This window comes from Octopus bimaculoides, chromosome 3 (genome assembly GCF_046866305.1).
Source record: "Octopus bimaculoides isolate indiv1 chromosome 3, ASM4686630v1, whole genome shotgun sequence".
In the NCBI taxonomy this organism is placed as follows: Eukaryota; Metazoa; Mollusca; class Cephalopoda; order Octopoda; family Octopodidae; genus Octopus; species Octopus bimaculoides.
The window spans coordinates 115557158-115580615 of NC_142930.1; the positions used below are offsets into that span (position 1 = coordinate 115557158).

A 23458-nucleotide genomic window follows, 5' to 3' on the forward strand; every position below is an offset into this window, starting at 1 on the left:
TCAGTCATCAAACAGGAAACTCTAAATAACACCTTGCAGTGTTTTCAGGTTCAACTAAACACTATATATTTTGCTCTTCTTTTGGTAATCAGTTGTTTTGTACATATGTATTTACATGTCTACATGTGCACACACATATTCACATGTGTCTATATGTGTACACACACACACGTAGACATTTGTCTGTCTATGTATATATATATGTGTGTGTGTGGGGAATTGCAAAAAATACTGGAAGAAAATTAGAGATGAGATCAGAATGATGAGACAAAGAAAGAAAGTGTGAAGTAGGGAAACAAAAATGATAAAAGATGGCAAGATTGATGAAGTAGCAGAGAAAAAAAGAGGAGAGAGTTTTCCAAAATGTGAAAAACTATTATTTCATGACACTGACAATCAGTATTGAACTTATCAGTGGAATGTAGCAACAATGATCTTAGAGTCTTTTAGTATCAAAAAAAAAAAAAAAAAAAAAGAAAAAACATCTGGTTCCACAGTTCCCCAACTTTCAAGTGAGAGTTGTCAAATAGCCTCCACCACAATCCCTCCTCTGTGCTCACAAATGCTTTACACCCGAGAATATCTTACATCTCTATAAGGCCACCATTCAACTTTGCAATGAATGATGCTGTCATCTTTCAACTGGTGTTTCCTCTTTGTATCTTAATTACTTGATCAAGTTCAGTATCCAGTTCTGAACATGGTGGGTCACTTCTTTCTACTAGCTTGGGCTCCTTGGCTCACATTTTTGAAAAAAAAAAGAAATATATATCTTCATTGTATCTTTTCTATATGGATGTTAAAGCCATGGCTCTGACGAACTTTCTGGCTTAGTACCCTCATTCAAGACCTTCCATACCTTCTTTTACAAACCTTGTTTGAGACAAAATCATATGAATAAAAAGCTATTAAGAAGATACAGGAAAACCTTAACAAAGTAGTGGCTGGTTACACAAAATATTCCCAATATATGAACACTTTGTTTTTACAAAGGACTCTTTATTTCACTCACAACTTTCTCCACTTTTCACTGAAGGCAAACACATACTATATACAATGGCATTGATGAAACCAGTTTTAACAAACACCATATTTGTGACTGTAAGATGAAAATAATTTATGAACATCAAGCGTGGATAGTTCAAGTTATTCACCACTGCCATTTCAAAAATATCCTTGGGATTCAGATCATCTGGACAATGAGGGTGATTAGCACCATCTCCAACATCAATTTCTAAAACACTGTTGTTACTTTACAGCTCATCAACATTTTCGGAAATTTCATTCTTCCTGATATCAAGAGGCAGCAGTTCATTAAGCTTAAATCTGTATCTGTAACCTGTCATGAATGTGGTTTACAACTTCAGGAATTATTTGATTGGTTAAAAAATCACTTGCACTAAAAATTTAAATACTGATGATATAAAGATCAATACAGTGGATGGATTTGAGGGGATTTCAAATTCTCTGGCATCATCTGAACACATGTTTGGTGTGTTTTCAGAAACTAAGCAATCCACAAAAGATGGTAACAAGTTGAGGATAATTTTAACAACAAAGAAAACTAAAATGACTGAATGAATATCAATAGAAAAATTCGAAATGAATGCTAGATAATAAAATGTTAACAAACTAACCACAGTGAAATCAACTATGGATGAATGTACTGGAATGTGCAGATAGCAATTAAGGTTTCTGTTGGTTTTGTTATGAGAAAGATAAAGGATAGTCAATGAAATGCACACACACACACACACACACATCCTTTTCTACTCTAGGCACAAGGCTCGAAATTTTGGAGGAGGGGTGGCCAGTCAATTAGATCGACCCCAGTATGCAACTGGTATCTAATTTATTGACCCCGAAAAGATGAAAGGCAAAGTCAACCTTGGTGGAATTCAAACTCAGAACGTAAAGATGGATGAAATATTGCTAAACATTTTGCATGATGTGCAAACATTTCTGCCAGCTCGCCACCTTACACACACAAACACACACACACATTAAAAGAATGTAAAAGCAAGTATAGTTCAACTAAAATTTACATAACATTAAATTATGACACCACATGAATGTATCAATTTCCTTAGCATAATTTTGCTGAAATATGCCAATTTTTCTTTAATAATTTTGGAAACAACCAAGAATCTATATGGATTTATTAAAATAACTAGCTTTTTCATTACAACAATAATGTTCAAAACATAACTTAAAGACAGTTTCTTTCACAAGATTATGATGGAATGTTTTAATTTAAATCTGAACACTTTAAAATGAAAGGGTTTGTATCACAAAACTAGAAACAGTCTCTGGGAATTTTGTGTCAGAAGAGTTAAGGACATTGCTAAAAAAGTTATTTCTTATGATTAATTAGATGAATGAATGATTTATTTGTTGGAGTTATCCTCTGTACAACTGGTTGCCCTTTTTATAACTAACCACTCAACCATTAAATAAAAAGTGGAGCCTGTTTTTTGTTCAGTCAAGCAAACTGGAGCAAACAGAGCTATATCTCCAGCTCAGATACACGACACAATAACTCTAATGGTAAAATATGAACTTATGGCCTACTGGTGCAGCACCTTAATTTCAGAGTCATTGTACATAATATAGATTATATTTGAAAATGCATTCTACAGCAAATAAATTATTACATTTGGCATCAATAATGAATCCTTACATTTAGTAAATGCTGTATTGTGAAGGAACATGGTTGCTGAGAGCTAAAATTTAATAAAGAACATTGGAATGGTAGTTAAAGAATCTCAATTCCAAACTTCACTGGTGACATACATACTCTGAATAGTTTAAGACTTATGATTTATAATTCAATTCAAAGATCATTAATAAGAAGGATTTGATGGAGACAATGAATGGCTCCAGATAGTATATTTATCTTTAAATCTGTTACGTATTACAATTCGAGTTTCACTGTGAAGTGAGACAGTAAACTGCAAAGAAATACACCACATTTATTGCAAAAAGTAAGTAGTTCTAAGATTTACTCACAAATTACTTTAGTTTTATAACCTCTATATAGAAAATGTGGGTTGAGTACCCAAAAGCCTAAATACTTTTCATACGGCTAGAACCATCCTCATATGTGGCTACACACACACATACATACACTCATACAAACACACACATACATACGCATGTATACAAATATGCCATAATGCTTGCATATTATCCAGTATCTGGAATAAAATAGTTTGTGATGTAGATTTTGCAATTAGTTTTCAAAAGAAATTGCATGATATATTATTCTGGAAGTAATTCTCACCCTGCCTTGTTCTATAGTGTGTCATGTAATTTTGTTTGGTTACCAGTTTTGTAGGTTATATACATTTAATTTGCAATCAAACTTAATATAGACAATTCTTACATTATTTAACTTGCTAGCATTTGAATCCAGAATTTAAAATAAACTTTTATATATATTAGGTCATCCCATAAATAATGCAGTCATTTATACTTCTTTTATTTTTCAAAATTAAAATAAACAAAGTTCTTTTTTATTCTAAAATATACTCTCCTTCATTTTCTACAATGTTCTTCCATCTATCTGGTAGACTTGTAAGGCCCCCTTCATCCAAACTTCACTTGTCCATGATGAAAAATACTCCTTCAGTACTATCCTCACCTCATCTGCAAAATTCATATTTTTTCCATCTGAATGATTTTGAAGACTGCAGAATAAATGATAATCAGATGGGGCAATGTCCGGCAAATCTGATGGGTGGGGGCATCGTTTCCCATTCAAACTGCTCCAGCCTTTGGAATGTCATCTTTGCTGTATGTGGCTGAGCATTATCCTGATGGAAGAACACCTTTCATCTTGAAACCAAAGATGGTTGTTTTTCTTCTAGTGCTGACTTAAGCTGCTCAAGCTGCTTGCAGTATCCCCCTTTGTTATCATTTGGTTTGGGTTTAAAAATTCTAAGTAAACTAAACCTTTCACATCCCACCAAACAGATAACAACACCTTACATGGTTAAATACCTTCTTTAACCTGAGTTGCTAGTGTTTTTCCTTTCCCTACCCCACTGTCTTAGGCACTTGACATTTTTATAGAGAACCCATTTCTCGTCACCAGTCACTATTTGGGCCAAAAAAAAGTTCATTCATGAGACATGATAACAAAGAAGAGCACACATTCACTCTCTGTGTATGATTAGAATTGGAAAGTTTGTGAAGAACCCATTGACTCAATTTGCTGACTTTTTCGATGGCACACAGGTATCGATGAATGGTTGAATGACCAAATCCAAGCTTCCTGCTAGTTCCTCAACAGTCACAATGGGATTTTGTTCCACCAGGGTTCACAGGATGTCTTCATCAAGATCAACAGATCTTGCAGAGTGTCTTCATTAAGATCTACATATCTTCCAGGATGAGGCTCATCTTCTAGGCTGTAGTTTCCAGCTCAGAATTTCTGGAATCACCATTGACACTGGTTTATGTTTACTGTCTGATCCTCATATACTGCATTAATATTTTGCGCACTTTCTGTTGCGTTGTTGCCTTTATTGAACTCATAATACAAAATATGCCAAATATGCTCCTTTGTCATTTCCATTATAGCTTTGAAAAAATAATTGTTAAAATCGAACTGCACTCTTCAAAATTTGCACTAAGAATAAGTACAAGGTAAAATTACTACCTGCCTTAATAGCAAGTTGATGCAAGTAGTTTATCCTGTCTCCCTCTGATTTTTAGTTCATGCAATTGAAAAAACTTCATTATTTATGAGATGACTCAGTATATATCCTCATGGCTCTCAGGTTGGTCAAAACAATTCTTACATGTTTGATAACACAAATTATTGATGATACTAAATGACTATCAAACATCAGGAATTAAGGAATCATATCAAAAGTTTGTTTAAAACTTATGATGAACTTTGTGCAGAGGTAGATTACCTTAAATTTCATAAGAGGGGAATAATAACTCAGAATAATATTTCTTGCAATGCAATTTCAATTTAGAGGAGGAAAGATTTTTATTGAAGTAAAAGTGATAATGGACAATTTTATATTTTTCATGTGAAGGTACATAGCTTAGTGGTTTGGGTGCTACTCTCATAGTTGCAAGATGAGGGTTTCAATACGTGGACCAGGTTATGCTATTTTTTTTGGAGTGAGCTCATTCATTCCACATTGCTTTGCAATCACTTTGGCACCTGACATGTGGTACACCATGCACCTGATCAGTCAATGTTGATTTGATGGAGGAAGTCAGCTAATGTACAGTAAATACATTTGAGCATTATAAACAACTCATTCGTTCAGGTTGTTCAGCAAGAAATTGCATGACTGTGCTTCTTGGACTACAAAAGACTACCATCATCACCATATTGTTTTTACAATAGAACCTTAGTTGTCTACTTCACAATTAGTCCATGGTACTATGAAGGCAGCAAATTGGCTGAGTTATTAGAGAGATGGATAAAATGCATAATGGCATTTTATTTTGACATTTTGCAGTCAATGTCAACTTTGCATTTCTTCCTTTTAGAGTTAATGAAACAAAATTCACCAATTCAGGGTGGTAGATTGGCAGAACTATTAGAGCATTGGATGAGATGCCTTGCAGTATTTATTCCAGTTCTTTGTGTTCAATGAACAATGCCTGTAATAACATTACTGCTAAACTGTGGCCCAAAAGCAATAACCTTTTTCCTTGAACAACATCACTGGTGTGGATAGGAGAGACTTGCTATGCATGAGTAGCTTCCAGTATTCTATGCACAAAAAAAAAAACATTGCCCAGGTCTTCACATGCAACCCAACCAATGAAAGCCCTTATTTCATATATATTTTTTATTCATAGTACTAATATGTTGGTGATATGAATCTGATCTACAATATATTATCCTAATCAATGCACATCTTTATGATGAATGTTGTTACAATTTAATCTACCTAAGATTTGTTGTGAATGTAGAAATTAATTTTACATACTACTAAATAACATCTATTTTAGCTTGAACTAGAGTATGCATATACTGATAATACATTCGTACTCATTTATATAGAAATACACAGACACATATATAGCATATATAAGATCTGAGGAACTTTTCTATATTGAAAAGTAAAACATAAAAAAACAATAGGAAAAAAAAAACAAAAACAAAAATATTGCAGAAAGGGAGAAGAACAAATAGAACTGAGGAAAAGATAAATGAGAAGCAAAATAAGATTTGATCTTAGAATAGATATGTTAGATTTTTGCTAACCAAACTATCTTATAGTAAATCTAACCCATTTTACCAAAACTGTGGTCTCTTGCTTTGCATTTTAGCATTCTTCTATGCTAAGCTTAGAACCAAGCAATCTACAACTATGACATTCACTGACTGGAAACTTGTAAAATTTTGCCCGTCATTCGGACAAAGTTACATTGTATTATGAAAGATAACTGCCAGCTAAAATACAAATTAATGGGTTTAAGATTTCATGAAGAACGACAAGAAGGTAAAAAAAAATTTGTTGCAAAAGCCATGAAAAAAGGAGGACAACTTGACAAGCAGATAGGGAAAATACTATATCCATCCATCTTGTCTATAAAAAAAAAAAACCTTGAATGTGTCACCTGAACAAGCGCTGTGTAGCATGAATTACTATTCAACAAGTATTACATAATTTTCATCCTGCAAACAACGTTGGAAGAAGGAATAAATAAGAGCCATACCAACGGATTTCAAATGCTCAGTGTAATAAAGATCACGAAAAATACCCAAAACCACGAGAAACTAAACTGACAGCAGCCCTTGTTGAAATAAACAATGCCTATCATTCCATTCTTAATAGAAGTATATTGCAGTTATTGTTTTGTTTATATATTATGAGTTAGAATTTAATTTGTATTTTCCTGCATGGTATTAACTAATCTTTCTTAAGAATTACTTTTATATTTTACATTTTATCCATAACATGAGCATAATATGTTAATTAGAAATGGTCTTTTTACCAGACTGCATATCAAAAATAGCAATTGGAAAGGGAGAGAAAACTGGAAGATAGAATCATTAAATTTAAAGATGTGGGGAAATCATTATGAATAGAAAATAATGAACAAAAAATATTACAATAAACTGAATATGGAATAATCTTGTGAACAGAGACAGGGAAAACAAAAGTGTTTAGTAAAGTTAAATACAATTTTGATTGTGAAGTATGTTTATACGTGAAAAATTTATTGAGTGATGGTAACTTAACAAAAATAGATATTCAAAACATCAAGCATAACATAGTTATTAAAAGCACACGAAGTTGGCATGTTGTTCCAATATTCAACCAAAGTCATTCAAATTTTGAAGTATAGTAAAGACATAATTTAATAGTTGGAATTTCAATAGATAAAATTGAGGCATGAATAGAGGAAGTTTTAGAGAGTGATTTGACAGTGATTTGTGAAAATAGGTGATTTCATATTTATGAATGTATGTGAATAATTCATTTATAAACATAACTAGCGTGATGGTTGTGAATAACATTATAGAAATGTTCTGAGTTACCCTCTGTGTTCTTAAAGTCATTATTAAATATTGTTTCATTTTGTGCCATATCTAAACAGGAAGAGAAAATATGATACTCATAATCAAAATGGAAAAAGTTTTTTTTGAAATATTTTAACTATACATAAAAATGAAAAATTAAATTTATTTCAAGTATCAATTAAGATTTCTTAGCTTATATTTAGAGACTAAAATATGAACAACATTTCAATTAAACACGTTTCAATGGCAAAAGAGGATAAAATTTCAGTCTCTGACATTGAAGAAAAAAAAAATCAGAAATAACTAATAAAATATATTCACTTCACTTTTGTGTTTATCTGAAAATTTAAAAATCAAAGGCGGTGAGTAATTGTTGTAGCTGAGTAGATGGTTTAATTTCATTATACTTCAAAAGCTTTAATAATTCTAAGCAAAATGCAACCAAGTAAACATTTAAAAATAGTTTAATAGCATGGAATCCATGACTGAACTTAAATCTGTGCATGTAATAGATTGAAGTAAATCTTCTATTCCTATTAACTTATAAAGACAAACACAATTAACTCTATGCATCAAAACATAAATATACAGAGGTTGGGATTAAATAACGTTTCTATACAGGTGTAAAAAAATTATATATATAAATGTAGTGCTCTGTCATGATAAGGGCAACAAAATGAGTTATAACATTTTAAAATATGTTGAAAATTTATTACAGAAAAATAAAGTTCTATAGATTTCAAACAGAAGATATGATAGCCAATCTCATGGCTTGTATAATTCTTGATCACACCATTAAGTAGAAAAATTATAACTATAGTTACAAGTGTCAAGATTATCTCAGATATTGCAAAACATGAAAAACAAAAGTGTGATGGTATTCAGTTTAATCCATTTTCAGCATAAGATGCAGTAGAAAAATAACATAGAATATTCTTATTTCATTAAAAATTTATACATTTTGTTTGTAAATCCAAGATTTACATTTTGAAGTCTAGACAATGATAACATTCTATTGTAATGGTGCTCTGAGACTGAGTAAACACAGAATATTTTCTCCATGGTTTCAATCATACAGTGTAAGAAAAGATTACAGATTAACAGCAATACTTAATAACAAACTAATATATATGAATGTAATGTTAATCATTACATGACAAATAATATATCTTAAGAGAGCTTCTAACAGCTTGTTATCCAACCATCTTCCTATATCTGTATGTATATATATATATATATATATATATATATATATATATATATATACATCCAGCTGTAGAAACTCTGCCAGATCAGATTGGAGCCTGGTGCAGCCATCTGGTTCGCCAGTCCTCAGACAAATCGTCCAACCCATGCTAGCATGGAAAGCGGACATTAAACGATGATGATGATGATGATGATATATATATATATGGGTGTAGGAACTGAAACAAAAACAAACACCTAGAAAGACTCCTTTTCTTGAGTGACAATCTACAAAACTTCATAATAGAGATATAATGTTGATCACTCCCTTTAAAGATACATTGTTAATGGTTTAAAGATTAATATCATATTCATATATACTGGTTTGTTATTTAGAAACCAATCTCTATAATTAATCCGTTGTTAATTTTCATTATTTCTAAAAAAAACACTTTGCCTGGATTCATGCCAAATCATAAAATAATGATTTTCCTAGTTTAGAGGTACTGTCAACTATTTACTTACAAATGTCTATGCATGTCTATGAGTGTGAATGTATGTGTGGGTGTTTGTGTGTGTGTAAACACACACCCAGACATACATTAACACTCACACACACGTATGTAATTTCCACACTAGTATGTAACTTTTACACAATACACTGGAATTACTAGGTGCCAGTGCTAGTTTTCTAATAACCCAAAATAAAATAAACAAAATGATAGAGGAATTGTTTCAAAATATGAAAATCCCCAAATCTAGGTTTAACACAAAATATCCACACAAGGTTAATATCAATTTAATGCATAATACAGTATTAAACATATTCTATTTTTAAATGCTAGCATGAGTTGGTTCCTGAAGTATGTAAACATTTTCTCTCAAGCTTATCTAAGCTTTGTCAGCTCTTCAAATGGTTAAACTTCACAAAGTTATATTTACAGGACAAGAGGGAAAATGTGATATCAGTTGTAAAGCCGTTTCTGTGCAATTACTGTTCTGTAACCAAGCCATAAAATAGTCTGAGTAATTCCCAACTGTGTAATACAAATTGAGAGTTTATAAAACTATGCTATATGCCAATAAAAAGAAAAATTGTTTGATTTGTTTTGACTGAAACTTCCTCACAGCCATCAGAAATGAGTTCCATATTTTTGAAATATTATTTCTATGCATTTTTACTGTATCTATTGTTTACTGTTACAAAGTAAAGATAAAAATAATTTCATGAATGCAATAGAAAATTATTTGTCAAATACAGAACCAAACTGTAGAGCTACTCTGGTGGCTTTCTATGAAGATAATATTGTTATAAATGTACATATAACAATAATCTTGATATCAATATAAACACAATTATTCAAAGATATTATGAAACAATAACATTATATTTAATATGAATATTCTCTTCCGATGTGTTGAATTTCCTTTTCTTTTTTTATCTTCATTTTCAATGAACTAATAAACAATTGACTGATCAACATATTAAACACTGGCTAAAGGTTATGTATTTGTTTTAATATATCTCCAGGATTTTCTTTACTTTATAAGAAATACAGACATTCAAATTTTTATAATGTTTTCAATAATTGATTAAATCTGTTTTTTTAAATAGAAAATCCATTATGTTGAACTTTGTGGAATAGAAGTTATGACGGCATTCATGAATGAAATTATTGATGATATTACTTTATAGAGTGGTGGAGAGACAGATGTAGTTGTATACCAGACTAAATGCCTCACAGAATTTAGATATAGCCTTTCACATTCAGATTTCAATCCTGCTAGAGTTGTCTTTGCTTTTCTTCCTTCCAATTTCAATGAAAGAATTACCAATACTCCTTTCCTAAAAAAATTAAGTCCTTGTTCAAATATCTGAAGTCAATAATTACTAATTTGTTTTTTTTTTTACATTTGCCATTGATAGGAAATGTGAAATGTTTGGAAAGATCATTCTCAAAATAAAACAGCTAAAACAAAAATGAATAAAATAATCAAAGCTTTAAATGCTTTCCTACTGAGTTTTAAATAATTTTCTTTTCTTTCCTTTTGGTTTTTAAAAAGCAAAATTGATTCTTTACTTTTGAGTGTAGTTAGTGATGAGTATAGCATACAAAGGATGAAATTTTTCACAATTGTAAGACATACTTCAAGTTCTTGTGAGAGGTTAATTATAATATTTTTGACATCATTTAACCTTTTAAGATTATTTTTTAATTAGTGGCAGTTGAATTTATATATTAGGTGTGTTAGATATCTGTCCTGATCCACGTTTTCTAAATAAGTTATATTTCAATGCTATTCTCAGTCAGCGTCTGGTGATCTATTTCATAGAAATGTCAGGTTTAATCACACAGAAAGTATGATGGAGGTGAGTTATGTATAACTACTGATTTCATTATTTGCTAGTTTTTTTCCTGGTCTCTGTGCAAGCCTATCATAAAAAAGGTGGGTGAAATCTTCAGAGATTCATATATTTATGTAATTTGTAACTTGGAATGCATCTCAGTAAAATTATTGATTACAGAAATGTCTGTGGAACCCAACACCTTCACTAAATGGATATGAAATACTGTTACATCACAATTGTTGGCAAAGCTTTGTTAGCGTAAAATGTGTGAAACATTTTTGTAAATGGAAAATAATATTCTATAATTCTGATGTTAACAAGCTGATATTATAATGTGTTCTAATAAGCGTTCACAAATATTTGTATAAAAACGATTTCTGGAATGTTTGCTCAACATGTTTAAAACATGGCAGAGCAAACCAATTATTTTTCATAATATTACCTCAAGAAAAACTTTCATAAAATAGAATCTGAACAGATCATAAGAGACTACACACAAATTTGAAATATGATTGTACATGCCATTAATTTCATACTAAAAACTGTTAGTAATCATTTCAGTTCTATGAAAAATTCAAAGAACAAGTTACAACAAGAAAACAATAAAAGAAGTATATTCTATGAAGTAGGTAAACTCATTCACAACTTTATAAATCTATTGATCTATTTTCTTCTTCTATTGCTCTGTTAATACTACTATAATCTTAGAACTGACAAACTGTGTGGCAACTCTGTCTGAATACATCTGATGTACCAACCTCCCACATTATAGCTCATGTTCTGGATAACACCCAGAAACATGTCAGAATGAAGCAGCATGAACATTCAAACATCAACGTAATGGAGTGGTTTACAGTGTCATTAAAAGAATGATGATGAATGTGTACATAAGACTTTGTGGAAGTTTGGTGCACTGAATTTATAGCAAATTTTACAATATTCCAGCTTGTTGGCATTACACTCAAGTAGAAAAATAGAAACATAGAAGAAGTAAAAGAATAACAAAATCCAGAGGTAAGTTAAGAATGTCATACAATGGATGTAGAAAACATACAAAATAAAGACAGTAGTAGTAAAGAAACATATTGGTGAACTTCTGGTTTGACAGAGTATTTTGATGGACTGATGGCAATCCTACTGCTAAACATGTAAATGGAAATTATTAGTGCGAAATTATTAGTACTCCCATGTGGTCTAGTGGTTAGGATTCCTGGCTTTCACCCAGGCGGCTCAGGTTCGATTCCCGGCATGGGAATGCTTATTTTTATAGGAGTAGGAGTGGCTGTGTGGTAAGTAGCTTGCTTACCAACCACATGGTTCCAGGTTCAGTCCCACTGCAGGGCACCGTGGGCAAGTGTCTTCTACTATAGCCTAGGGCCGACCAAAGCCTTGTGAGTGGAGTTGGTTGACAGAAACTGAAAGAAGCCCGTCGTATATATGTATATATATATGTGTGTGTGTATATGTTTGTGTGTCTGTGTTTGTCCCCCCAACATCGCTTGACAACTGATGCTGGTGAGTTTACGCTCCCGTAACTTAGCGGTTCGGTAAAAGGGACCAATAGAATAAGTACTAGGCTTACAAAGAATAAGTCCTGGGGTCGATTTGCTTGATTAAAGGCAGTGCTCCAGCATGGCCACAGTCAAATGACTGAAACAAGTAAAAGAGTAAAAGAGAGAGTAGTGCAACCTGTAGTCATCAAAGCGAATAAAATTATAACCTTTCTCTGAAACAAAACAAAATATTGCAATAATTTAAATATTATATAAATATGATCCAGCAATAGCTGTGTACTCACCTGATGACATGCAAGAACACAACTAATGCTGGATCATATTTATATACTATTTATACAAGATGGTATCAAAAGGTTTTTAGACTAGTTATGTTTAATAAAAAATAATCTATTTACCTAGGTTTTAAAATTATCTCCTTTGAAATAGTCACCTTGCACAACACTACACTGGTCCTAGCATTCCTGCCACTTTTAGAATCCAGCCTGCAAGTTGTTTTCCTTAAGAAAGTCAAGGACCTTCTGCAATTTGCTCTGGATTTCAACAACAGTGTTAAAACAGTGACCTTTGAGCTGCTTTTTCATCTTGGGGAGGAGATAGAAGTTTGCAGGTGCTAAATCTGGTGAATAAGGTGAGTCCAGAAGTGATACCAGGTTATATTTGGCAAGAAACTGATGAGTGAGGGTGGCAAGCTGGCAGAAACGCTAGCACACTGGGCGAAATGCTTAATGGTATTTCGTCTGCCGCTATGTTCTGAGCTCAAATTCCGCCAAGGTCGACTTTGCCTTTCATCCTTTCGGGGTCGAGTAAATAAGTACCAGTTATGCACTGGGGTCGATATAATCGATTTAATCTGTTTGTCCTTGTTTTCCCCCTCTGTGTAGCCCCTTGTGAGCAGTAAAGAAACAAGGAACTGATGAGTAATGAGAGCTTGGTGACAGGGGGCATTGTAATCATGACAAATCTAATTCCTCACACTCCACAGATCCGGTAGCTTTCACAGAATGTCCTCCCTCAAATGTTTCAAAATGTCACAGTAGAACTCTCAATTGATGGTCTGGCTCTTTGTTTCTGTCCATGACAAAATCACAGACTACAACATATATGTGATCACAAAAACACAAATTTCACCACTTGCAAAGTAAAAACAGCAGTGTCACTCAGCTTACTGCCTCCTGATGGTCACTGCCAGCTCTCACTGCACACATAACTATATGCTGCCACCCGTTAATGTGCTACAGAACTAGTCTGGAAACTTTTTGATGCCACCTCTTATAATAATATGTATAATATATGAACCAACAACTGACAACTGTTACTAAGGCACAGAAATAATTGTTGTGGTTCTGATTAAAGCCTTTACATTCTACCTTCTTGTCTTATATATATATATATATATATATATATATATACATACATATATATGTATATATGTATATGCATATATGTGTGTGTGGTGTGTGCATGTGTATGTGTATGCATATATATATATATATATATATATATATATATATATATATACACACAAGGTGCGGTTGGTAAATTGTCACCATTTTATATTCTTAATTTCGCACATGTGCACTGCTTGTTTTTTGTCTTGTTGACTACACAGTATAGTAGGGCCAGTTGGGCACCATCAGTGAGAAAAACAGCATCATGATACAATTCACACTGCCAGAAATTTGGAGACGATATGCTGTACCTCTTGACATTCATGCTGGAAGCTCCAATATGAATATTTCAGGGTGTTTGGTTGTCAATCTGAGGAAATGTACTGAGAGTGATAAAAATCAAACATCCAGTTAACATCATGGTGTTTGGAGTGATCACTAGTGATGGCAATGTTATACCTCCATTCATCTTCTCACACAGCCTCAGGTTCAACACAGAGGCCTACATCAAGCGCCTGGAGGAGGTAGTGCTGCCCTGGGTCAAGAAGGTGGCTGCTGGAAGACCCTATGTCTGGCAACAGGACTCTGCACCATACCACAAAAGCAGGAGAACCCAGTCATGGCTTTGAGACAATTTCTGCAACCACACCACCCCTAACATCTGGCCACCTAACTCTCCAGACTGCAACCACCTTAATTATCATGTGTGGAGTATAGTGGAGTGGGAGACCAACAAAACTTCTTGTAACACTGAAGATGAACTGAAGGCAAGGATTATGACAGCATTCACCAACTTAAATAAAGAGATCATCCAAAAGAGTTGCAGGAGATTCCGAAATCGTTTGGAGGCTATGGTTGAGGCCAATGGCGATTTTATTGAAGAAATTTACTCTTTAGTATTTCAAGATATTTTTATGTAATTTTGGTAAATATATCTTTTAAAATGAGATGTCAGTGTTACTTTCATTTTTGCGTAATTTAGATGACAATATAATCTCTGCACCATGTATACATACATACATGCATGCATGCATACATACATACATACATACATACATACATACATACATACATACATACATACATATATATATATATATATATATATATATATATATATATATATATATATATATATATATAAATATATATATATATATTTATATATATATTTACATATACATACATATAAATATATATAATATATATACACACAAACACACACAAATATATATGTGCATATAAATTTATATATGTATGTATATATATAACACGCACATATATACATAACATGCACATATGTTTATGTACATACACCTATACATACATGGTCATGAAGTTTCTTATTAATGATCTAGTGTTGCTGTTAAGATATTTATTATGTAATGTTCCAATGTCTATTTTCTGTAGTTTTTTAATGCAAATTCACTTCTAAGCACTTCAAGTTAAAATTCTGCAATTTAAATGTGATATCACAAGCAAAAATACAGAATTATTAATGCACTAACAGAAAGCAACTTTATATATCTTTTAATAAAAAATAGCTTTTTCTATGTTTTATATTGACTAGGCTAGCATGTTAATTTGTCTTGATTTTTATCATCAATGCACAAAAAAAACTTTGTATTTTAGTAGTTTTTGTAATTATTGAGTGAAAAGTAGCATCATCAGAACTATTTCATAATCCAAATCAGAAGTATTTGATCTTTTACAGAATTTAGAAAATATTTATTAGAATTTAGTCAATCTGCTATATTGATTATTTCATTGTTGCTTTCTATGTAGTATATTTTGTAATTTTCACTGAAAAATGTTGTCTCATTAGAATGATGGAGTAGATCTAAAATTGTAGCATTACGTATTCAGTTAACATTAATGGCAAATGTAACGAAGAGCATGAAGGACCAAAGAAGGAAACTTATAACATGTGGAAAAATTATACTGCTGAAATCCCAATAAAACGCACAAAATGAGGGGCAATGAATCAGTGAAAGTGCATGTATATGATCCCTTACACCCCACCCAACAGTCTTAAAGAACGGACATGATGGATAATGGATAATGTAGGCCAGAGTAAATTCTTAGGGGTTAAAATAAAATGGACAGTCATCACTTGAATACCTTTGATCAAAGATTTGCTCAATGAAAGATCCTGAAGATTACTGAAACCTTTTGAGTTACAAAGTATGGGTATATATAGCATATCACTGAATATAAATAATTGGAGGTCAATTTGTTTATGCAAATGTGTAAGCAGAAGTCTTTCAGATAAATCCAACTATGAATGGATTCTTAGAAATATAACCATACATAGACATTGAGAATTAATAGATATGGATACGAGTAACATCTTATGATAGAGAAAGTATAGAGAACACCAGCTCAGATGAGCTGCTATAATCTTAACCAAAGAAAAGTAGATGCAGAGAAGACACAAGTAAATAGAAATGAGAAATTGGAAACAGTTCTTGATAATTGATTTACTCACCACAAATAAATATAAATCTATACATTAAGATATTCACAGAGGAGAGAAAACGAGAATTTGCAATGGTTCCCATTGAATTTGATTTGATATGTTTTGTTGACAGTTCAAGGTATGCCAGAAAATTATATGGGGCTGTATTTATCAATGAAATAATATACAGTAGGTTGTATTATGGATCAGTATCTTCTGACTACATAAAGGAAGTTCAATCTCTTTGATGTGGATTTGGCAAAGTACTGAATGTGGGCTTTCTTAGAAATAGCAAAGTGTCATAACTCTATGATAGATTCTCAATCTCTTTGCAAACAATATTTCATTCCATTCATATACTTTTGATCTTTGTCACCAACAAAATTGGTTTTTCTTTCTTCGTATTCACATGTTCTAGAGAATAGAAGGTTTAGTATTTTCAGAGAAAGAAATATCATATATGCTTACTGCACATGCTTTCCCTTCTGGTTTGGTAATATCATCTTTGTATGTAATGTGTGTGTGTGTATGTGAGTGTGTAATGTGTGTGTGTGTGTGTGTGTACTGATAATCATGATAATCAGTATATTTTGCTTTAGCAATTTATTTCATCTACAGTTTTATGTGGTTGCTAGTATATCAGTTATCTTAGCATAATAAACACAGTTTTAGGTAAGATTTGCTTTTCTGTAAATACTTGTTTATGGAAATTGTTAGAAAAAGGTGTAGGACCAAACCCAATGCTTTCCAGATCACTAGCACCAATAGAGATTCCTTGATCTTTCATCCTTCAAGTCACATTAGATAACATGAAATGATCCATAACTTCTTACAAATTGGTTATTTAATTTAAATGTAATTAGTATAATGAGTAAATCACTGACACAAAAGAAAAGAAATAAGTCTCAACACAATTCATATACAATTGTTTTTATTACAACAATTAACCTCATTATAAGAGATGAAACATTTTTCTTTATATTAACATCAACATTGTAGATGTAAATAGTAAAACACTGTTTCATCTTTAAACATGGAGGAAATAGTCTCAAAAATAATAATTGTCTTAACAATAACTCATTTCAGAAACTTTGAGATTTAATAATGCATAAACATATGCATTATATATTTAATAATGTATGGACATACAGACAAATGTCTAACAACACCGTTGAAGATATTCATATATATATATATATAAATACATACAAACATACACACAAACACACACACACACACACACACACACACACAGAGTTAAGAGGTTTCACATGACTACAGTTATATCAAAAAAATACAAAAAGAAAAATTGCTTTAAGAACTTTATCGTAGATAAAAGAAAGGGCATTTACATTTTTACCAAAATATGCTACTGGCTTTGATCTCTTTAAAAGATGATTTAGTCATGCTGAAATAAAAGGTAAAATTAAATGAAATTAACTAAATTAACTTTATTTAATTTATTTCAATTCATTTTCTCTCTTATTTCAGCATAACTAAATTGTCGTTCAAAATGATTGAAACCAGTAGCATAACATATCTTAATGAAAATGTAAATATTTGTTTTTATCCATAATAAAATTCTTTTTGCTTTTTCAACTTATATATATATATATATATATATATATATATATATATATATATATATATATATACAGTATATGAGTAAGAACAACGAAAATTAGGCAAATGATATAAGACTACAATGACTGATGCTAAAAATACAAAATAACTAAATATGGTGAACATTGAAATTGTGAAGTGAGTTATTTCAGTAGATATACTATATACTGAGTGATAACATCAGGAAAAATATATCTAAAGAATCACAGACAGTACCAACACAAACAGTCATCATTATATTTCTTTAGTGATATCAGATGAATGAATTCTCACAAAATAATGATAAAAAAAGATAATTTAGATGACAAGAAATTTCAAAGTGATTTGTGAAAATAGGTGATTTCTTATTTATGACTATATGTGAATAATTTATACACATAATGAAAGTGAAAACGTGAATATCTTTGTAGAAATGTTTGGATTTACCCTCTGTTGTATTAGATTCAGTTTTAAATATTGTTTTATATAATGGCACACCTAAATTAAATGAAAAAGAAAATATGAAATTTATGAAGCGTTTACCTTTTTTTCAAAACATTCTACATTTACATTTGAATGAAAAGTTAGATATAACTTACATGCTCCTTGTTTTAATTTATTGAAATATTGCATGATTTCCATGAATAACATTTTTATATGAATGAATAAACAAATTAGGAGAGACACTGATGGCTTTCCCAGAGGATTGAACACATTGATATATATATATATATATATATTTTTCCAGAGGATGTAGCAACCGTTACTAATATAGCATAAGAACTTACCTTAGGAGATAATTAACTAGATTCCTTAAGGGTCGTTCTCACAGTTTATATTTATATTATAAGGTTTTTAAACTTTTATATGAAAATTTAAAAGTTTAAAAACCTTATAATATATATATATATATATATATATATATATATATATATATATAGGTCTCATAAAATAATGTGGAGTGTAAGGCCATAATGAATAGTAAGTAGATGTTTTTATTAAATTAATATAATTACATACATAAACAGAAAAACAAGATGATGTGACACTCATACCCTTATAACGGCATTTGTGAGATGAATTAGGTAGTTTTGAGTAGAAATTGGAATTGGACCAATGATTGAGTCTCACAAAAACATATCACTGTATTATATAAATGTATACTCTCATAAAAATTATCTAAGACAAATTCCATTCATACAACCAAAAATTTCACATATTCAACAGTTTTAGTTATGCTCTTAATTATCCTTATTTGTTCTTCTTTTGTTATGCCATGTGCTATCAGTTAATTTTTATTACTCCAATAATTGAATTATTTACGTCAAGATTAGGAAACCCTTTACCCATAGGTGAAATTTTACCTTCATTTTAAGTTTGAAACAGCTTGCTAACGAAGTTTTCAAATATATATACATATAACATTGACAGTTGAAAAACATTGATTAAAGATAAGTTGCTTTCAATAGCCCATAAGGCATAAATAAATTTGTGATAACCAAATAAAATTTTGTAGTTCATTTGCTTTTTTTTAAAGATTTTTAAATGAGTTTATAAACCGCATAGATAAAATCCCTTCTATGACAGAACTGAGAAAATGAATTGCTGACTTTAGTTCTTTGATGAGAAATAGACATATAATTATTTTTAATAAAACTATATCAAAAATAGTATGAATTATTTGTAGATTCAGATGTAGTTTATAAAAACTACTATCTTCAAAGCCTACAATTTGATCAAGCATAATGAATAGGAAAAACTTCTATCAATTTTAAAAGAAACTTTATGCAAACAGCATTCTATTTCAAATGACATAATAAAAAGATTTCCTTAACAGAAGTTATGAAATGTGCAAGTTAACTACAAAGAAAGTGAAGCCATACACTGATGGTGAGTTTGTTAAAGAGTGTGTAGCTGTTGTACAACTGCGAGCAATTGCTAAGTGAAACTTAAGTAAACTATCACCATTTGATATAATGTCTTCACATTCTACACCAAATATAGACTTCTGTATCAGATAATGTTAGTACAGTGTGTGACAAATACTAGTATCTGTTTTACAATTCTTAGATTACGACACTATGATTCTCTCCCTCTCTCTCTCTCTCTGTTTCTCATGATTGTAACCTCCACTTTTTCATGCCAATAGGTCAGACAGAATTCATTTAGATTTTCTATGGCCAAATGCCCTACATGTTGCCAACCCACACATGTTCACAAGCGAGGTAATATTCCATCATGGTTGGACATGTTTTCATAGAAGATTAGAAACAAAGGACCATGTTTTATGATGCTGACACTTATTCACAACAATTGCACGATGGATGAAAAGATAGCTTCTTCTAAAAGGAAGGACTGCAATAGAAATCTTTAAGAAAGGAATACATCTGTGCTAATACATGATCAACAAAGCCCATTCAAAGCAAATTTGTGCATACATGCACCATCTACTCACATGGGCCTCATTTTATGATTAACTTCACCACAACATATTTCCCAAAGAAGATGTGAACATGGTGAAAAGTACAAAGAAATATGCAAGAAATAATAGACATGATATCAAATATAACTTAATTGTCAGTGAAAAATATTTACACTATAATTTTGAAAATTAGTTCCTTCCTATAATGGTATCAGTAATTAAAGAAAGAAATGGTCCAAGTGTCTAAGACTCTTTTGCATTATCAAAAGATGAAAGAAGAGCATTTTGGAAACTGAATAGTTATAACTTGTAGTTTATGTTTTCAGGCAATGCTATCCACAAAGAATATATTTGACAATTAGCAGCTTCATCTATACAGTGCTGAAATCTACTGGTGTTGAGACCCAGTTATGTGCTACCAATGTTATGCTGACCCTTTGATGATGAGCAAAAAATAAAGGAAAAAATGGATGTTCAAGTGAAGCTGCAAGCCAAGGTCTTATTTGCAGTCAACATATATTGTGTAACACCAACTCACCTGTTTGAGATTGACTGCATATGAAATATAAAGGTTAGAAGAGAATTTTTCACCATACTGTAGCAACTCTACCACTTTATAGCTCAGGCTACTGTGCATCAGTACTCAAAACAAGAAGGAAAATATGAATATCCATTGGAGCTAAGCTTGTCAGCACACAATGGATCTGTCAGCATGGATGCTGTTACATGCTGCAGCATATGTTTTCATATACTTTGGATATTTTATACCGTTTCAGTGAAGACATGACAAACTGAGAGAAAGTCACTTCTATAACTCATATCTGCAAAGTTTATTGAGTTGTCATCCTTTTTAAATAGTTCTACTATGAACCAAGCTTCTGGCAGGGATGCTTCAATCATCACTGGGTATGAATGCTGCAAATGAACTAGTATCCAGTGACACAGGTAATGTTGATATCAAGCAAAACAAACTGCACAACAAAGGTATGTAGCATACAATCAAGCAACAAGCCCCCAGCAGAGTTGCTGGTTTGCTTGAAAATACAATGGTAGTATGAAGCCACAATATTAGGCCTTGATATTATTAAAGTCTACTGAAAGATTACCACCAAGTAGCAGAGCTAAATGATGTCTTCTCTTTTTTTCTACATTAAATATAAGTTGGGGAGAGAAGTTGCCTTATTCAATGCTATTCTTAAGAACCTTGGGGAAACACCCTGGTTGCTTGGATGTCTGCATTTGAAGAGTCTCCAGAAATGCAGATGCTGTGTAGGTTAAGCCACACATTTGAATCTATCATACCAAACACTGCTAGCTATGAATGTTTTTAAATAATCTTCTTCATCATATAAATGATTGTAATGATCACTTAGTTTAAGTTCATGTTGCATTTCTTTTCATCATCTACCCATACAGCAAATATATCTTCCTTTTTTCCAAATATTTATTGTTTGAATAAGTTACCTTTACTGACAATAATGAGATTGCCTTGGCAGAAGCTTTATTTTGTTTACATTCTTCATAATGGTTCTAATTATCTATGTATCCAAATTTAAAGGCTTGATATTTGCAAGATTTCAATTACCACCACATTTCCAATATTACATCATCATCATTCTAATGACCACTTTTCCATGCTTGCATAGATCAGAAAGAATTTGTTGAGGCAGATTTTCTATAGCCAGATGCTCTTTTTGTTGCCATCCAACACATGTTTTCCTGTAAGCTAATATTTCCCTTGGGTTGGAAGTTTTGAAACAAAAGAACCCACTAGATTTTTCTTGCTACTGTAGACAAAACTATTAGTCTCTAGAGGTACAAGTCCTTCTCTGTCTATGATAAATAAAGAATTTTTACTTAATATCTTTTTGCGCTTTTGTAAGATATTTTGCACAATGAATTTTTTTCTTATTTTATACTTAATTATGATTCACCATGGAATAAAATCAAAGACTTTCAGTAGCAAGAAAATGAATGAAACAACACAGATAAAAGATGACAGTAAAACAGACAGGAAAAACAAGAATTTAAGACCAAACCAATGAGTAAGAAGAGCCAACACATGAATGAGTAAGAATGTGAAAGTTGCCAACAATATTGAAGAGACAGTAAACAGATACATATAGGGCACATGAACAGTAATAACATAGCTGTTTATAGGCAACGACATTGAGAGAAGTGTGAAGGATTAATATGAACGAACAACAGCAAGGAGAATATCAGGAAGAACTTAGGCAAAAGAATTCAGTATGATGAGAAAATATGAACGAAAAACAGCTGCACGAAATATTCAAAGAGAACAACATAAAAAATGATTCGATGCTTTGATGATATAAGATTAGAATAATATCTTTATTATTATTTTTTGTCAATAAACTCAATCTACTGTCTAGCTCATTATCATAAAAACTTTAATATAATATATTGAAACAATGTAATGAAATTAATAAAAAGAAGCTCCTTCGTTCTATATGAGTATAAATATTATTTCCTGAAAATATTAACCAACATATACTCCTATTAAAAGTACATATGAAGCAAGAGAAAAAGAAAACACAGACCAAAAGTTATGTCCCTCCCTTTGGAAATGTCATGCATAATGTGCCTATTTTATCAATTAATCTGAAATAAATCAAACATAGTCTTTACTTATGATGGAAGAATCACCTAGATAAGCCAAATGACAGCAAAAACCCGGATGCCAGTCAGATATGATTTTTCTCCTGCTATAAAACCTCTTTTGGTCACAAGATACGCTAAAATTTATTCACAAAAACTTTTCTCGTATGAAAATCTTAAAGTAACATGTGATGTTTTCTTTTTCTCCCTTTTGTTTTTTGTGTATTATTTATGTAAAACTCATCTTGTGAAAACATATAAATGAAAGTGATTGTTTAGTAAGTCAAATGACATAACAACAATTTAATAGCAAACCAAAGGATTACTCAATACTTTTTAGTTACGTATATATTTATTAACTTTTAAAAGGAAAAGGTTGATAGTGACTTTTCCTTGTAAAATTTATATATTCT

General features: G+C 31.4%; 1 protein-coding gene across 5 annotated transcripts in view; it reads right to left on the minus strand.

Annotated features, from left to right (window-relative positions):
* The window catches only part of LOC106880693 (uncharacterized), a 550491-nt gene that overhangs the window by 306420 nt on the left and 220613 nt on the right, over positions 1-23458 (minus strand). For 2 of the 5 annotated variants that reach the window (XM_052966172.2, XM_052966171.2), the window contains exons 2-3: positions 18452-18502; positions 7523-7573 (exon numbers count right to left, since the gene is read on the minus strand). The exons of 2 other annotated variants lie outside the window; for them this stretch is intronic. In XM_052966172.2, the coding sequence (XP_052822132.1) occupies positions 7523-7573; positions 18452-18502 (102 nt within the window). The remainder of the gene's footprint in view (positions 1-7522; positions 7574-18451; positions 18503-23458) is intronic. One more of the 5 variants, XM_052966174.2, reaches the window with a different exon arrangement.